The sequence below is a fragment of the Carcharhinus amblyrhynchos genome, chromosome 32, assembly GCF_965287045.1.
Source record: "Carcharhinus amblyrhynchos chromosome 32, sCarAmb.v2.hapA, whole genome shotgun sequence".
Lineage (NCBI taxonomy): Eukaryota > Metazoa > Chordata > Chondrichthyes > Carcharhiniformes > Carcharhinidae > Carcharhinus > Carcharhinus amblyrhynchos.
Window position 1 is genome coordinate 10345865 of NC_137355.1, and position 18256 is coordinate 10364120.

General features: G+C 44.8%; 1 protein-coding gene across 8 annotated transcripts in view; it reads left to right on the forward strand.

The window, feature by feature from the left end:
• The window catches only part of herc1 (HECT and RLD domain containing E3 ubiquitin protein ligase family member 1), a 234496-nt gene that overhangs the window by 110683 nt on the left and 105557 nt on the right, over positions 1-18256 (forward strand). For all 8 annotated transcript variants that reach the window (XM_080216228.1, XM_080216235.1, XM_080216232.1 and 5 more), the window contains exons 28-33: positions 345-465; positions 7705-7942; positions 9119-9291; positions 11709-11864; positions 16821-16927; positions 17678-17788. In XM_080216228.1, the coding sequence (XP_080072354.1) occupies positions 345-465; positions 7705-7942; positions 9119-9291; positions 11709-11864; positions 16821-16927; positions 17678-17788 (906 nt within the window). The remainder of the gene's footprint in view (positions 1-344; positions 466-7704; positions 7943-9118; positions 9292-11708; positions 11865-16820; positions 16928-17677; positions 17789-18256) is intronic.

Genomic DNA, 18256 nt, shown 5'->3' on the forward strand with positions numbered 1-18256 from the left:
AATTTCACAGTAGCTTCATTCAGTGTTAATGTAAGCCTAATTATGACACTAATAAATAAACTTAAACTCAACTTATTTGATAAATTTTAATTTAGTTTATGTCAGCCACGGTTGTTGAAAGCACTCTTTTATTCTTCTGAGGCATAAGATTACTGTTTAGAGTGCTATTCCAAAGGCTTATCATTGCCCATGCAGTAGATTGAGAGAGTGCCGCTACTCTGTTGAGAGTGCGTCTTTCAGATGAGATGCTAAACCCTCTAGGGTTGATAAATGATTTTGTGGTACTAACTTGAAGAAGATCACGGAACAAGCAAGATTAAACATTTGTTAATTTGATCATTTAGGATGGCATCCGGGCTGCCAAGAGAAACATTCAGATGGATATCCAGGGTGCAGTTCACAAGATCTACCAACAACTATCTGCCACCCTCGAACGGGCTTTGCAAGCAAACAAACACCACGTTGGTAAGGCGCTAGAGTGTTGCATTGAAACGGGATGATTTGAGACATTGACGTGCACTTTAGAAAGAGTCAGGTGTTACCGCCTTTCACTTTCCTTCATCTTGTATGTTGCCATTTATTTAAAATATGTCAAAAACTAAATGCAAATAAGATTAATAGTGTAAATATATTGTGCCATGCACTTGTTAATACTGTCTGCAATAGAATGTTGGTTCTGTTCTCCTCAACTATTCTACTAGGAACCCTGTCAAAAAACTAACAACTGCATTTCATTGTTGCTGCACTGAAAGAGTCATTTTAGGATACAGAAATATTTCCAATTCCTCATTTCCTATAGGATGTTCCTATTCTAACTCTATATCTGAAGTCCAAAAGAGCTTTTAAAGTTTAAAAAAAAAACTGAGTTCCACAACCTGCCCTGCCACCTTTGATGATTTGTGTATGCAGATACCAGTTAGCTGTGTTCCCAAGGAAATATATCTGAATATTAACTTGCTTCTGATAGTCAGTGAGTAAAATGTGTTTGTGTGAGAATTCAGCATTCCAAGCTTTCTTTTAGTTTCAAATGTCTGTAGTAATTTGAAGTGTGTTGAACTGTACATCATCTTACATCACAAGAGGTCAGTCATGTCCGTGCAGTCCCTTGATTTGATTTGTTACATGTATATTGGGATACAGTGAAAAGTATTACTACTTGCGCACTAAACAGACAAAAATGTATTGTTCATAGAGTGCATAGGCAGTTGGTGACTAGTGGAGTGCCCCAGGGGTCGGTGCTGGGGCCTCAGCTATTTACCATTTATATAGATGATCTGGAGGAGGGAACCGAGTGTATGGTGTCGAAATTTGCTGATGACACCAAGATTGGTGGAACGGCAAATTGCGCGGAGGGTGTGGAGAGTCTGCAGAAGGATCTAGATAGGCTGGGCGAATGGGCCAGGAAATGGCAAATGGAATTTAGTGTTGGCAAGTGCGAGGCGGTCCACTTTGGTAGGAATAATGGTAGGAAGGACTGTTACTTACGTGGCGAAAAACTGCAGCATGCGACGGTGCAGAGGGACCTCGGGGTCCTTGTGCATGAGTCGCAAAAACCCAGCCTGCAGGTGCAGCAGGTGGTCAGGAAGGCGAATGGGATGCTGGCCTTCGTCGCGAGGGGGATTGAATATAAAAGTAGGGAGGTCTTGCTGCAGCTGTATAGGGCATTGGTGAGGCCGCAGCTGGAGTACTGTGTGCAGTTTTGGTCGCTGTACTTACGTAGGGATATTTTGGCCTTGGAGGGAGTGCAGAGGAGGTTTACTAGGCTGATACTGGAGTTGAGGGGGTTAAGCTATGAGGAGAGGCTGAATAAACTAGGCTTGTACTCGTTAGAGTTTAGAAGAATGAGGGAAGATCTCATTGAGATGTATAAGATGATGAATGGGATGGATAGGATAGAGGTGGAGAGGCTCTTCCCGCTCAGAAAGGACAGTAGGACTAGGGGGCACAGCCTCAAGATAAAGGGGGGGTGGTTTAGAACGGAGTTGAGGAGGAACTTTTTTACTCAAAGGGTGGTGAATCTCTGGAATTCTCTGCCCGTTGAGGTGGTGGAGGCTGCCTCGCTAAATATTTTTTAAGATGCGGGTTGATGGGTTTTTGATAAGCGAGGGGATTAAGGGTTATGGGGAGAGGGCGGGAATGTGGAACTGAGACACAACAGATCAGCCATGATCTTATTGAATGGCGGGGCAGGCTCGAAGGGCTGGATGGCCTACTCCTGCTCCTATTTCTTATGTTCTTATAGGAGAGAAAGAAAAGTGAGGATGCAAACTATCATATTGCAGATAGGGTGAAGAAAAAGACCAAATTAATATCTATGTCCCACAAATGAATAAAAAAAATTGCTGAGCTGCGTTTATTACCCATCCCTAGTTGCCCAAGGGCCGTAGAGAGTCAATCACATTGCAGTGGCTCTGGTGTCACATGTAGACCAGACCAGGTAAGGATTGTAGGTTTCCTTCCCTAAAGGATGTAAGTGAACTAGATGGGTTTATTCGACAATAGTTTTGTGGTCATCTGTAGATTCTTAACTCCAGATATTTTTTGCTTGGTGCTCTTAATCACAGTTACTGCCGTCCCCGTTCCTCTGACCAGAACTGGTAGAGCAAATGTTTCGGGTCTACCTGACCCTTCATCGGAACTGTTTCAGGTTCCAACGTCCGCAATATTTTACACTTATCAGGAATAATTTAGGATTGATACAGGAGTATGGGGAGAGAGCAGGGCAGTGCGATTACTTTGGGGGAAGCCAACTGCAAAGACGTGAGGGAGGAGGTGGCCAGAGTTGATTGGAAAGGGAGCCTAGCAGGGAAGAGAGTGGAACAGCAATGGCAGGTGTTTTTGGGGGTTATTCGGAAAGCACAACATAAATTCATCCCAAGGAGGAGGAAGCATGCAAAGGGGAGGATGAGGCATCTTTCCCTGATGAGGGAAATCAAGGATAGCATAAAAGCAAAAGAAAAACCATACAAAGTAGCAACGATTAGTGGGAAGCCAGAGGATTGGGGCGTCTTTAAAAGCGATCAGAGGACAACTGAAAAAGCAATAAGGGGGGCGCGGGGAGAAGATAAAATGAGTGTAAGCCAGCTAGTAATATGAAAGAAGATAGGAAGAGTTTTCTTTTTCAGTATACAAAAGGTAAGAGAGAGGCAAAAATAGCCTTTGGACCACTGGAAAATGAGGCTGGAGAAGAAATAATAGGAAACAAAGAAATGGCAGAGGAATTGGACAGTTACTTTGCATCATTCTTCATGACGGAAGACACCAGTGGGATGCCAGAGCTCCAGGAGAGTCGGGGCACAGAAATGTGGTGGCCATCATTAAGGAGAAGGTTCTGGGGAAACTGAAAGGTCTGAAGGTGGATAAATCACCTGGACTGGTTGGATTATACCCCAGGGGTTCTAAAAGAGATAGCTAAGGAAATTGTGGAGGCATTGGTGGTGATCTTTCGGGAACCACTGGAGGCAGGGAGGGTCCCACATGAGTGGAAAGCAGCAAATGTAACACTGCTGTTTAAGAAGGGAGGAGGCATCAGGTGGGAAATTTATAAGCTGATTAGCTTGACTTCAATCATTGGCAAGATTTTAGATTCCATTATTAAAGATGAGTCCGTGGAATGCTTAGAAGTGAGTGATAAAATAGAACTGAGTCAGCACGGCTTCGTCAAGGGGAGGTCATGTCTGACAAGTCTTAGCGATCTTTGAGGAGGTAACAAGAAAGTTAGATAAAAGAAAACCAATGGAAGTTATTTATTTAGATTTCCAGAAGGCCTTTTGACAAGGTACTGCATAGGAGACTTCTTAAATAAGTTAAGAGCCCATGGTGTTAAGGGTAAGATCCTGGCATGGATAAAAGATTGGCTGACTGGAGAAGGCAGAGAATGGGGATAAAGAGGTCTTTTTCAGGATGGCAGTCAGTGACTTCTGGTGTGCCTCAGGGATTGGTGCTGGGACCATAACTTTTCACAATATATGTTAATGATTTGGAGGAAGGAACTGAAGACATTGTTGCTAAGTTTGCAGCTGATACAAAGATGTGTAGAGGGATAGGTAGTATTAGGAAGCAGTGGGGGGGGGGGGTGGTGGTGGCTGCAGAAGGACTTGGACAGGTTTAGAGAGTGGGCAAAGAAATGGCAGATAAAATACACTTTTCCACATTGTAAGATAATGCATTTTGGAAGGAGGAGTGGAGGCATAGACAATTTTCAAAATGAGGAAATGCTTAGGAAATCAGAAACACAAAGGGACTCGAGAGTCCTTGTTCAAGATTCTCTTAAGGTTAACGCACAGGTTCAGTTGGCAGTTAGGAAGACAAATGTGATGTGAGCATTCATGATGAAACAGCTAGAATATGAGAGCAGGGATGTACTGAAGCTGTATAAGACTCTGGTCATTCCCCAGTTGGAGCATTGTGAGCAATTTTGGGCCCTGTATCTAAGGAAGAATATGCTGGCCTTGGAAAGGGTTCAGAGGAGGTTCACAAGAATGATTCCTGGAATGAAGAGCTTGTTGTATGAGCAACAGTTGTGGATTCTGGGTCTACTCGTTGGAGTTTAGAAGGATGAGGGGGGATCTTATTGAAACTTAAAGGAAAGTGCAAGGCCTGGAAAGAGCGGACGTGGAGAGGATATTTCCACTAGCAGGAAAACTAGAACCAGAGGGCCCAACCTCAGGCTAAAGGAACGATCCTTTAAAACAGAGATGAGGAATTTCTTCAGCCAGAGAGTGGTGAATCTGTGGAACTCTTTGCTGCAGAAGGCCGTGGAGGCCAGTCAGTGTTTTTTAAGACAGAGATAGATAGGTCCTTGATTAAGAAGGGGTTATGGGGGGGATGAGAAAAATATTAGCCACAATTGAATGGCTGGGCAGACTTGATGGGGCTGAATGGCTTAATTCTGCTGCTATGTCTTATGGACTTATGGTACAGGGCTATGGGGAGAGAGTGGGACAGTGGGATTAGTTTGGGGATTGATACAGAGCTGTGGGAGAGTGGGGCAGTGGGTGGCTCGATGGCGTAGTGGTTAGCACTGCTGTCTCACAGTGCCAAGGACCAGGGTTCAGTTCCATCCTTGGGTGACTGTCCTGTTGTTTACAAATACTTCCCATGTCTGTGTGGGCTTCCTGTGTTCTCTGGTTTCTTCTCCTCTACACATTCCCCCTGCTTCTGCACAGTCCAAATATGTGCAGCTTGAGTTGATCAGGCAGGCTAAGTTGCCCTGTAGTAGGTTAAGTGCATTAGCCATGGTAAATGTGTGGGACTACAGAGATAAAGCCTGGGTAAGATATTCTGGCAGGGAGTCAGTGCAGACCTGATGGGCTAAATGGCCTCATTCTGCACTGTCAGACAATATTTGGCCCCTCTTGTCATTGACTACCAGCCCAGTTCCACCACCTCATTATCTAGCAGATGTTCCCATCTCTTTGTTCCCTTTTTTCTTCCAGGACCATTCACTCTGATATTTTTTTCACCATCTGTGTTGTGGCTGCTCTGCCTTTTCCTCTTGCTCATTCAGTACGTTTGTTTGTTGCTTCTACACAATTGCCTGGGTCCCAAACCTTCATCTCATGAAGCAATGGTTTGCAAACACTGCACAATCAGTTCCTTCCACATTGTCTGGTCTTATCTCTTTGCTGAGTTTCCCTGTAGCTCACAGCAACAACTCAATGAGGTAAAATTTACAAGGTGGATAGAGACATAGTCCCTATCCCTTCAGTTGAAGTGCCAGCTTTAAATGTGGCTGACCCGCAATAATATTACAATGGGAGAAGTTTAATTAGTTGGATGCGGGATTCTGTCAGAAATAGGGCAGGAAGTCCTTTCCTTCAGAACAGTTAGCCCATCTGATTTGGCTGGCATTTTTCCATCCCAGGAGCGCCAAAATATGCTAGTGGCCACTGCTGAAACTGCAAGCAGTGCCAAGAAGACCTGAAGTTAGATTCCGGACTTCAGCTGAGTCCAGGTGCTTTGGCTGGCCGTTTTTCCATAATGACCATGAAGATGGAGAGAGGGAGGAGGGGTGGTAGGCACAAAAGGGGGGGGAATCATCTTTAGGGTTGGCTGCATGTGGGAGAGGGGGAGCCCCCATGCAAAATCCATCCATCCCTACCAGCCCCTCGTCCAAGCTGTCAAACCCAGCAGGCTGGTCTCCTTCACTCTGTTCTGCCTTGGCACGTTGTGGCTATAGCTTTTTTTAAGTATATTTATTAGTGTCACAAGAGGCTTACATTAACACTGCAGTGAGGTTACTGTGAAAATCCCCTAGTCGCTGCACTCCGGTGTCTGTTTGGGTACAGTAAAGGAGAATTGTAGCATACTCAATCAGCACATCTTTCAAACTGTGGGAGGAAACTGGAACAACCAAAGGAAACTCATGCAGACATGGGGCGATGTGCAGTCACCCAAGCCGGAAGTCAAACCTGGATCCCTGGCGCTTTGAGGCAGCAGTGCTAACCACTGTGCTGCCCCATTATTTCTCTGTTGGTAGAGAATAATGCATCCTCTATTGCAACACTGAGAACAACTTAATAGCATATAAAGTTACAACTTCAGCCAATACAAGGCCAGAAAGAGAGATGTGGATCAGCTGGGTGATTGCTTTCTTTGTACCTTTTTGTGTCTTCTGAATAGCTGCTGAAAAGTGTTTGCAGACTTTGGTCCAATCATCTATACACCAACTCCGTATCACTTGCACTCTGCTGCTAGTCTTAATTTCCTGTGTAGAATGCCTCCAATGATGAACTTGTGCATTACACTGTTTACAATTTTTGCAGTATGTAGATTGCAAATATTGTAATATTTAAACCAAAAGAGAAAATGCTGGAAAACCTCAGCAGGTCTGGCAGCATTTATAAGAAGAGAAAAAAGCTGATGTTTCGAGTCCAGGCAACCTTTTGTCAAAGCTAAAAGGCATAGAAAGTGGGAGATATTTATACTGCAGGGTGAGGGAATGAAACATGCGTCATAGCCACAGATACCAGGGAAACCAGTTAACAGCTGTCTACAGAGAAGTTGGGGGGGGGGGGGTGGCGGTGGTGATGGTGGTGGAACGGAACAGAGATAAGATTTAGAAAAGGAGAAGCAAAGGTGGTGGGGGGGGTGGGGGTAAGGGAAAAGAGTAAAATGAAGAAAGACAATAAAGAAATAAAAGATAAAGAACAGTAAAAGAATTAAATAGAATGAAACAAAAGGGGCTAAGGTGGGGTAGAGCAAATCATCTGAAGTTGTCGAATTCAGTGTTGAGGCGGGAAGGCTGTAAAGTGCCTAGCCAGAAGATGAGATGCTGTTCCTCTAGTTTGCATCGAGCTTCACTGGAACATTGCAGCAGGCCAAGGACAGACATGTGGGCATGGGAGCAGGATCATGTATTAAAATGGCAAGCAACTGGAAGAGCAGGGTCCTGATTGCACACAGACCAAAGGCTCTCAGCGAAGTGATCACCCAGTCTATGCTTGGTCTCTCCAATATAGAGGAGACCACATTGGGAGCAGCGAATGCAATAGACCAAATTGAAAGAGGTGCAAGTGAAATGCTGCTTAACCTGGAATGATTGTTTTGGACCTTGGATGGTAAGCATAGAAGAAATAAAGGGATAGGCATTATACCTTCTGCGATTGCAAAATGTAATATTTAAATTGTAATATTTAAAAACTGCCGGTTATCATTGCATTATTTAAAATACATCATTTTTGCTTTTGTTCCTGTTTACAGGAGCCCAACAACGCCTTTTGCTGGTCACAGTATTTGCACTGAGTGTTCGATACCAGCCGGTGGATGTGTCTCTGGCAATCTCCAGTGGTTTGTTGAACGTCCTATCCCAGTTATGTGGCACTGATACAATGCTGGGACAGCCACTGCAATTGATACAAAAGCCAGGCATTTCACAGCTCAGCACTGCTTTGAAGGTTGCCAGCACTAGATTGCTTCAGATCCTAGCCATCACCACTGGGTGAGAACATGTTATTTTTGGTTTTCTATCAATAACCATTTGGACACAACGATACCACAATTACATTGAACCAAGAAGGTGTGACCTAGCCTACTGTCAATCGGTGTTCATAAAGCCACAGCATTATTTGGAATGACTACCTAACCCAATTTTACAAAACAAAATTTCAAATGTCTGTAGTGTAAGTTTCCCTTCAGTGGGCTGGATCTTCAGTATCGGGGCAGATAGCTGGAGTCAGGAAATTTCCTAACTTGGCAAACCCACCTTGCCAGAAAGTGCTTGGTTACCCTGGGACATAGAACGGAGGCAACCACAGGCAGTGCCAAGGTGAGCTGTTTAAAAGGTCCCCTTGATTATCTGGGACTCCATCCCAGTTGTTTCATTAGATTTTAGGCCCTGTAGCCTACACCCCACGCACTCCTCATGATACCTCCAAGATAGCTCATGCCACCAACCTCCATGATGCCTTGTATTTCCTATGCCATCTTAATGCAAATTCATGTCGAGCCACCGACCACACTTTCCCTTTTACGCTCTCTATGCCCAATCATTTGGTATCCACCAAGGGCAGATCTTGGGAGTCATACTGAGATGAAATAAAATAAAGGTCTAAGTATCTATTACAGCCTTGCTATATTTAAAAACAAAACTACCATTCATGAAATCCCATTCAAAACTTTTATATCTTCTCAAGTGCTTAATCCTTTATAAAAACAAACGAGATACATGATACATTTTTGTCTGGTAATTATGTATTCCGACACTGATCTGCGACACTGGAAATGGACGGACGCTGTGCCTCCCAGCGGGGAGCCCATTAAACAGACATCACGGATGTCACGCAGTGCAACAGGCTGGCAGAATCCTTCCACACTCCACAACTTTTTGGTCTTTGTTCAATCCAGAGCCTCTGAAACCGTAGTTAATTCTATTCAATTTCTCACTGAACGGCTAGACGTTCTCCTATGCAGCGGAGTAGCACCTTGGATTTTTTTCTTTTTTTCTTTGACTTTCCTCTTTCTACTTGCCCTTCTCAAATCATCCCCCTGTAATGACCTTCAGCACAGGCTATGGGTTAAACCCAGGGTATGGCAAAGTATTGCACCAAATCATTTAAGACCAGAATAACCTTTCGTTCAGTAGTTCAAATATGCATGCTTTATTCTTTCTCTACAGAACCTATGCAGACAAGCTGAGCCCGAAGGTTGTTCAGTCTCTCTTGGACTTGCTGTGCAGTCAGCTGAAGAACCTACTCTCTCAGGCTGGCGTACAGCTAACGCCCTTGCATGGAGATGGAGAAAACAAATTAGATGAGACTGGTGAGACTGAGGACACCAAAGATTTAAAAGGTAGTGAAACCTATCTTGCATCATAGGTTGAAATGAGGGTTGGGGTGGGGGAAATAATGATGGGGCATCTGCAATGGGTATACCTCTGGTTTAAAATTCTGGGACATTTGTTCTGATTATGCAATTAATTCTGGCAACTCCAGCACTTAGATGTGACCCTGTTGGATTATTTTCCACTTCAACCCTCTGAGAGCTGCCTTCTGATGTAGTCCTTAAATAATTGATCCAAGCTGCCTTTCATCACGCCTGATAACTCTCCTGCATTTGGTGCTGATAGCATCAAGAGCTGCTCTTGTAGGTGGAGCGTTGCATAGAAGAAAAAGGCTATGGTGCTGGCACTCTCCTAGAATTCAGAGCACCAATAAAAAAAAATCTCCTGTTGCACATGGAGGGATTGTCGGGTTGCAGTATCCCACCTGCATCGTGTCTGTGAATTTTGGTTTGGAGCTTTTCTTTTGCTTGTTTGAGAGAAAGTATAAAAAATTCTGTAGAGAGAGAGATTTTCCAGATTTCACAGTCCCAGTAAATTCTTTTTGTGTAGTGTGTAATTGCTCCCTCTTCAGCTAGCTGAGATTAAAGTACATGTGGATCTTCTTTTGTAAGTGTGTGATGGTTAGGCTTACAGACTTACTTCTTTTCAATAAGAGATGTTCACACTATGGGCGGAATCTGGCAGTGTGTCAGGATCTGACAGAAAGAAACCTGGCAGTCTTCGATGATGTGGAGTTGCCAGCATTGTGCTTGGGTAGGCACTGTAAGTAGTCTCTCAACACCAGGTTAAGTCCAACAGGTTTATTTGGTAGCACAACTTTGAGTGCTGCCCCTTCATCACCCACCTTGTGAGACTTCTTACTGTTTCTCTTGCCAAATCTTCTGGCACTTTGTCTACCTCAATCCCCAGTCCTGCATCACAAATAAATGAGTTCCCTTCCATCAGGCTCCCACTCGGATCCTGTAACTTTGGCACAAGTTAGCACTGTGCCAACCTGGCACTGTTAGGGGACAGTGCCTGGCCATGTGGGTGGCACGGTAGCACAGTGGTTAGCACTGCTGCTTCACAGCTCCAGGGTTCTGGGTTCGATTCCCAGCTCGGGTCACTGTCTGTGTGGAGTTTGCACATGCTCCTCGTGTCTGCATGGGTTTCTTCTGGTTAATCCGGTTTCCTCCCACAGTCCAAAGATGTGCCGGTTAGGTTGATTGGCCATGCTAAGAAATTGCCGCTTAATGTCTAGGGATGTGTAAATTAGAGGGATTAGTGGGTATAATGTGTAGGGATATGGGGGTAGGGCCTGGATGGGATTGTGTTCGGTGCGGACTCGATGAGCTGAAGGGCCTCTTTCTACACTGTAGGGTTCTGTGATTCTATGTGCCCCCATGTCACAAATAAATGAGTTCTCTTCCATCAGGCTGCCACTAGGATCTGCTCTGAGCACAGCCTGGCATAATGTCAGCTTAGCATTATCAGAGGGCAGTGCCTGGTCATGTCCCTCCCTTCACCCACCAGGGGCCTATGTTCACCTTCCCATCCCCAAGGAATCTCCGTGAACCTGTTGTAAACCTCAGCAACATGTGAAATTATGGCTAGAGGTCAATATACAGTGGGAGGGTGGTTAGTATTAAAATGAATGCCAATGCATTAAAATTAGTTTCCAACAGTTTGTGGGCATGAACTAACAATGTCATCGGTGAGGCATGGAGAAAATCGTGTTTCCCGATCATCTCTGAATTTTCACCCAAGTCATCGTTCTCTCTGGTGACAGATGTAGGCTGAAAATCACGCCCTTAGACTTTTCTAAGATTAAAAAAAAACATTAACTTAGTGCTGATTTTAATTTGTACAACCATAAAAGCACAGAAGGAAGTCATTTAGCACCACATTTGAAGGCCTGATAGAATCAGTATTCCTACAGTGCAGAAGGAGGCCATTCAGTCCATCAAGTCTGCACACCAACCACAATCCCACCCAGGCCCCTCCCCGTAATCCCACATATTTACCCTGCTAGTCCCCCTGACATTAAGTGGCAATCAATCTAACCCGCACATCTTTGGACTGTGGGAGGAAACCGGAGCACTTGGAGGAAACCTACAGGGAAAACTTGCAGACTTTGCACAGATAGTTACCCGAGACTGGAATCAAACCTGTGTCCCTACAGTGAGGCAGCAGTGCTAACCCCTCTCCCACCATACTGCCCGGCACTTAGACAGTGACCCGAGACTCGAATCGAATCCAGGTCTCTGACGCAATGTGGCAGCAATGCTAACCACTGTGCCGCCCGGTGGGAGTTATTCATCGCAATCTCATTTCTTTATCCTGTTGCCACATCAAATAATTCTTTGATTCCCATGCCAGAAATTTTTCTCAATTTCCTGAAAGTGTCTGAGTTAATTGAAATCTTGTTCTGATTTTTTTTTTCCAGCAATTCTTCGAAAGCAACACACAGCAGAGCTGCAACTGGGGGACTTCCTCGTTTTCCTGCGGAGAGTTGTTTCCTCAAAGGCCATTCAGTCGAAAATGGCCTCGCCCAAATGGACTGAGGTGCTCCTTAATATAGCTGCTCAGAAGTATTTTTCCGGTAAGGAACTCCCATTGCAACACTCCTCAACAATTAACTAAGCCTTCATAATTCTGAAACTTGATACTATCAGGTCTGCCATGGCGTGGCACATGGGCAATCTGTGGTCTAATAATGCGATTGGGAAGTTTAGCGGATAGCCTGGGCTGCTCCAATAGTCAGTGTCCAAATGTAGGTGGTTGCAGCTCCTTTTCATAAAGACCCAAGTCACATACTTGAGAATTATAGTGACCCACAACAAACACAAGATTCAAAGGAAACGGATACAAACAATAGCCCAATCGCCCCTACCCAAAGGTGCAAGTTCGCTCAGATCCTTTTTTAGGATTTGTAGGATATTCATAGAATCTTCATACAATCCCTACAGTGCAAAAGGAGGCCACCTGGCCCATCGAGTATGCACCGACCACAATCCCACCCCTGCCCTATTCTTGTAACCCTAATTTACACTGTTAATTCCCCCCCCAACACCATCAATATTATAGGAACCAGAGTAACAGTTTCGCCACCAAAACCTCGCACTCAGAACTCAAAAAAAGAAGGCCCTGTGGAATTGGAAAGAGCAGAATATGTAGGCTGTCTCCAAATTAAAACAAGCCCTGACGAAGATTTCACTAAACCTACTGTGACCTGGGACAACGCAAGAGGATGTGCAAGATCCACCTGTGTGCTATGAGGGCCCTGAGTTCATCTGTCACCGTGAGCTCAGTGAATTGAATCCAACTGCCCAATTGATGGCATTGTGGTTAGCACTGCTGCCTAACAGCGCCAGGGACCCGGGTTCAATTCCGACTTCGGTCACTGCCTGTGTGGAGTTTGCACATTCTCCCTGTGTCTGTGTGGGTTTCCTCTGGGTGCTCCGGTTTCCTCCCACACTCCAAAGATGTGCGGGTTAGGTTGATTGGCCATGCTAAATTGCCCCTTAGTGTCAGGGGGACCAGCAAGAGAAATGTGTGGGGTTATGGGAATAGTGCCTGGATGGGATTGTGATCAGTACAGGCTTGATGGGCTGAATAGTCGCCTTCTGTACTGTAAGGATTCTATGATTTCATCAGACAGGGTAGTATCTATTTCTCAGGCAATTAGCCTAGCTGGGGAAAGTTAAGTCCTTTACCTCGTAAAGTAAAAGCACTTGAGTAAATGTGATAAACTGGTCGATGTCTATGCATGGAATATTTCGCAGGCAACACTCTTAAATTTCTTGCAAATTTTAATGTTTAGATTCAGATTTTTAAAAGGTTATTTTCTATCCATTATAAAATGTGTTTGGCACATGTGTACCAGACGCGAGACATCTTTTTAAGAAGCAGTAAGTTGGTAAATACTCCTGTAGTTAGAGAATACTATTGTATGATGTAATACACAGTCTGAACACATTGAGGTTAATTCCTATTTGTTCAGGGAGATTTGCAGATTAGATCATTAGTTCTGAATTGTGTACAAAAACATGTTGAAAGTTGCAGAGCAATTTTTACAAGATGTCTGGAGCATGATGCCAGGCACCTTGATGTACCATGTTAAAAGCTGTACATCAAGGTGCCTGGCATCATGGCATCAAAAAGCTTTAGGTTAAATCTCAAAACAGTGTTATAAAATCCTCCTTTCAGTTCCTAAAAAATCATTTTATTTTTGAGCTAAAATAATCCTTTGTAGTGAGTGGCTTTCCTTTGTCAGCCTGGGTTAAAACGGTTCACACTATGGCAGGTTTTTACGTTAGGTTTAAAGACCCGCCAATGTAGAGAGTCCATTTTTCAGGTGTTGCACGAAGCCACCTGCAGATTCTGTTCTGGAGATGAGACCAGCTGAGAGGCAGCAGGCAGGAATGACAGTAAGATTCCCGCTGTGTGGCCGGACGGCTGAACACTGAACTACCTTCCGCTGTACAGCTCGTGAATTATGTATTTGCGAGAAGCTTGGTGAGTTTCATGGTGGGACAAACAAAGCTGCCAGCCCTCCTGTTACACATGGAGTCGGTGGTTCTGGACAGTCATTCACTCAATGCAGGACCATTGCAGATGCAGCTGGTACTGGAGAAGTTGGCAAATGTGAAAAACCACAACCTGGGATATACAAGTGTGCCTTTTGTTCATTTCTAGATAAGAATACTGTCAGCAATGCATTTGTGGTTGGGCCAATGCGTGCCATTGCAGCAAACCATGTTCACCAGCATCTTGACCTTGTAGAGACCCTACGGCCTCTTGCTCCTCTTGGCCCTATGGCAACCTATAATGGTTCCCCTCTGCACTGCCCTCCTTGGCTGTGACTGATCTCTCTTCTCAGTACTCTGAGTGCATCCTTCATAACCACCATCGACTTCACCCTCTCAGACACTGTTTCCGCTTCAAACATTCTCCACCCCGCCCCTTCCGCACTTAGCCTGCTTCTTCTGTCCAGCCTTTGGTGACTAGTGGAGTGCCCCAGGGGTTGGTGCTGGGGCCTCAGCTATTCACCATTTATATAGATGATCTGGAGGAGGGAACCGAGTGTATGGTGTCGAAATTTGCTGATGACACCAAGATTGGTGGAACGGCAAATTGCGCGGAGGGTGTGGAGAGTCTGCAGAAGGATCTAGATAGGCTGGGCGAATGGGCCAGGAACTGGCAAATGGAATTTAGTGTTGGCAAATGTGAGCTTGTCCACTTTGGTAGGAATAATGGTAGGAAGGACTATGATTTACATGGCGAAAAACTGCAGCATGCGACGGTGCAGAGGGACCTCGGGGTCCTTGTGCATGAGTCGCAAAAACCCAGCCTGCAGGTGCAGCAGGTAGTCAGGAAGACAAATGGGATGCTGGCCTTCATAGCGAGGGGGATTGAATATAAAAGTAGGGAGGTCTTGCTGCAGCTGTATAGGGCACTGGTGAGGCCGCAGCTGGAGTACTGTGTGCGGTTTTGGTCGCTGCAATTACGCAAAGATATTTTGGCCTTGGAGGGAGTGCAGAGGAGGTTTACTAGGCTGATTCCGGAGTTGAGGGGATTGAGCTATGAGGAGAGGCTGAATAAACTAGGCTTGTACTAGTTAGAGTTTAGAAGAATGAGGGGAGATCTCATTGAGACGTATAAGATGTTGAATGGGATGGATAGGATAGAGGTGGGGAGGCTCTTCCCGCTCAAAGGACAGTAGGACTAGAGGGCACAGCCTCAAGATAAAGGGGGGGGTGCGGTTTAGAACGGAGTTGAGGAGGAACTTCTTCACTCAAAGGGTGGTGAATCTCTGGAATTCTCTGCCTGTTGAGGTGGTGGAGGCTGCCTCGCTAAATATTTTTAAGACGCAGGTTGATAGGCCAGGGGATTAAGGGTTATGGGGAGAGGGCAGGAATGTGGAACTGAGACACGACAGATCAGCCATGATCTTATTGAATGGCAGGGCAGGCTCAAGGTGCTAGATGGCCGACTCCTGCTCCTATTTCTTATGTTCTTATGTTTGCCCCACCCCCCCCATACCACTGTCTTCCAGCATTCGTTTGCCTCCCCTGTCCAGTCTTAGTGCAGTTTTTGCAGCTGGCACTCTAAGTGAAATTATGCAAGGTCCTCGAGAAGGCAAAAGTAACCTCCCAAAGTCATGAAAGAAGTGAAACCCTTGCCAGGTGCACGTCACACATGTACAGTTCTGAATTCACACTGGCACCAAGCCTAATATGGAGAGGGAACATTGGTGAGGTGGCCTTTTAGCGAGCATGCATAACAAGTTGATGCGTGCTGTCTTGTACCAAACTACATGCCCTGCCCATTACATTCCAGCTGCTGATGTGACTGTAGTATTATACCCAATATGTTGATGCAGCATGTCTATACTGCTACATTCTGGAGAATAGTGATGCCCACTGTTGCTGATTGGCTTTCTCTCGAGGCTATGTGTTGTTAAATTTAAGCTAATACAAAGGCTCAGGAAAAGCAGTCTACTGATTTTAAGACATGACTCTATTTAACCAAATGATCAAATGGGAGAATGATATAAAGTAGCCCAGTACTCGAGGTATAGAATGCGAGCAGACCAGTATCACTCTAAATAACAATGTTCCTGGGAAGGCAGTTATACATTCCTGAAATCACATCGCCCACCTTTCCTGTGGGCATTATCCAATAAACATTAATACAAATCAGTCAATAATCATCCTGTCATTAGCTCTAGCCAATAACAGTACACATCCTGACCCATCCTGTTTGTCATTAATTACAGATGTTAGCTCCCTTCTGTGGCCCAGCAACATGAGACGCTGGGCAGTGAAATAGGGGAATGATTCCCACCGAATTGAACACACGTGACTTGTCCGACCCTGAGAAATCCCTTATGCCTGCCTTCAGTTTGTGTTATCAGCTCAGCTGTATAGCTCTACTCAACAAATTGGCATTGGTAGTCATCTTGTTTTCAATCACTGCTGATAACATAACTGCATTCAGGAAATGCTAAGCACGTTTGTCTGTCGCCAGTATTAAAGCGGCATGGTGGCACAGTGGTTAGCACTGTTGCCTCACAGTGCCAGGGACCCGGGTTCGATTCCTGGCTTGAGTCACTGTCTGTGCAGAGTCTGCATGTTCTCCCCGTGTCTGCATGGGTTTCCTCCGGGTGCTTTGGTTTCCTCCTATAGTCTGGAAAAACATGCTGGTTAGATGTGGAATGAAGGCTCTGTCTATACCTCTTCCCATCAAGTCCTGTTGTATTTTGTTATTGACTGAAGCTTCACAAAATCCTAAAAATCAAACTACATTCGTTTCATAAATTCAAAACACATTTTTAAATGAAAATACTTGTTCCTATCGAGCTGTCTTCTACAATAACAGCCCTTGTGAGCACTCTCCGTAGCCGAAGGTCATTCACTCTTTTATGACAGTTAGTGTTAGTGTTCTTCATAAACCTATGATTGTGTTTATATCAGCCTAATTAGCCCCCTACATCAACCACAAATCTAATACTGTTCTGGGATATCTGATGGCTGTGTTGTCTTTTGTTGGGCAGGTGTGCCACTGGTTGGGAACCTGAGAACGAGGCTGCTTGCTCTCCACGTTCTGGAAGCGGTGTTGCCTGCCTGTGAGTCGAGTGTGGAAGATGATCAAATGATACAGGTAAAGAAGAAGCATCAGTTACAAAATTTGTGCTAATTATATATTTTACACATTACAAGGTACTGAAAGACTATAAATCTGCTTGTATCTAAATCTGTCTAGCTAAAGATCTTCTTATTTGCTAGTCACAAGTAGCTTACATTGCAACTGCAATAAGGTTGCTGTGAAAATCCCCTAGTCGCCACACGCCGGTGCCTCTTTGGTCACTCTCGTATCATACTGTCTATAAAGACTTGATTACTTGTTAAGACTTGCATTCCAACTCTTGTAACTGAGTCTGTCTATATATGTGCTATTTGTAAACTCAACTCTACTCGCCTGACAGAGCAGTGCTCCAAAAGCTTGTGCTATCAAATAAACTGTTGGACTTTAACCTGGTGTTGTGAGACGACTTACTGTTCGAGTACGCTGAGGGAGAATTTAGCATGGCCAATGTACCTAACCAGCACGTCTTTTAGACTGTGGGAGGAAACCAGAACACCCATAGGAAACTTACGCAGACGTGGGGAGAGTGTGCAGACTCTGCATAGACAGTGACCCAAGCCAGGAATCAAACCCAGGCCCCTGGTGCTGAGGGGCAGTAGTGCTAATTACTTTGCCACCGTGCCGTCCTAATATTGGCAATAGACAAATGTGCTTAGCATTTAAATACAGGACGACCTATTTAGTGTGCTGCATTAATGAGATTGCAGCTGTTGTTTGCTGTGTACACATGTCGTGCATTTCATCTAATTTAGTTAATATTTCTAGGTTGTGGAACACCTTTTCTTGCTCATCTCTGACTGCATGTGGGAGGCGCCAATTGCTCAGGCAAAACATATGATTCAAATAAAGGAGAAGGAGCAAGAAATAAAATTACAGGTAACGTGACCTGTGTATTCTCAATGAACACAATCTGGTGGCTCTTCACTGCTCTGCTATCAAATTAATTAGCAGCTCTTCAAATCAAATGGGTGGCAGAAATGAGACTGCGTTTCAAAATGAGAACCAGCTCAAAAAGATCATTAACCAAGTAAATGTGGGGAAAGGATAAGGGGGAATGGGATTAAATGGGTGGCGCTTGCAGATTGGGCACTGTGCAGTGGGATGAATGAATGCTCAGTGTAGTACAAAGCTGAGGTCCTAGAGGTTGAGAAGTTCAGGACAGGATATTGCACCACTTGTTCATTCCATCTAATGGAATCTAAGTAGAAACCAGCATTAAAGAACAGTGCGATGCCTCTGAAAATGAAATACTGGACTGAAGTGTTGGCTCAGAATGTGAACCGACAGCATTAACTTCCTGAGAATAGTCAGCAAGTGGACTGGAGTGATGGGGAAGTTAGAGAG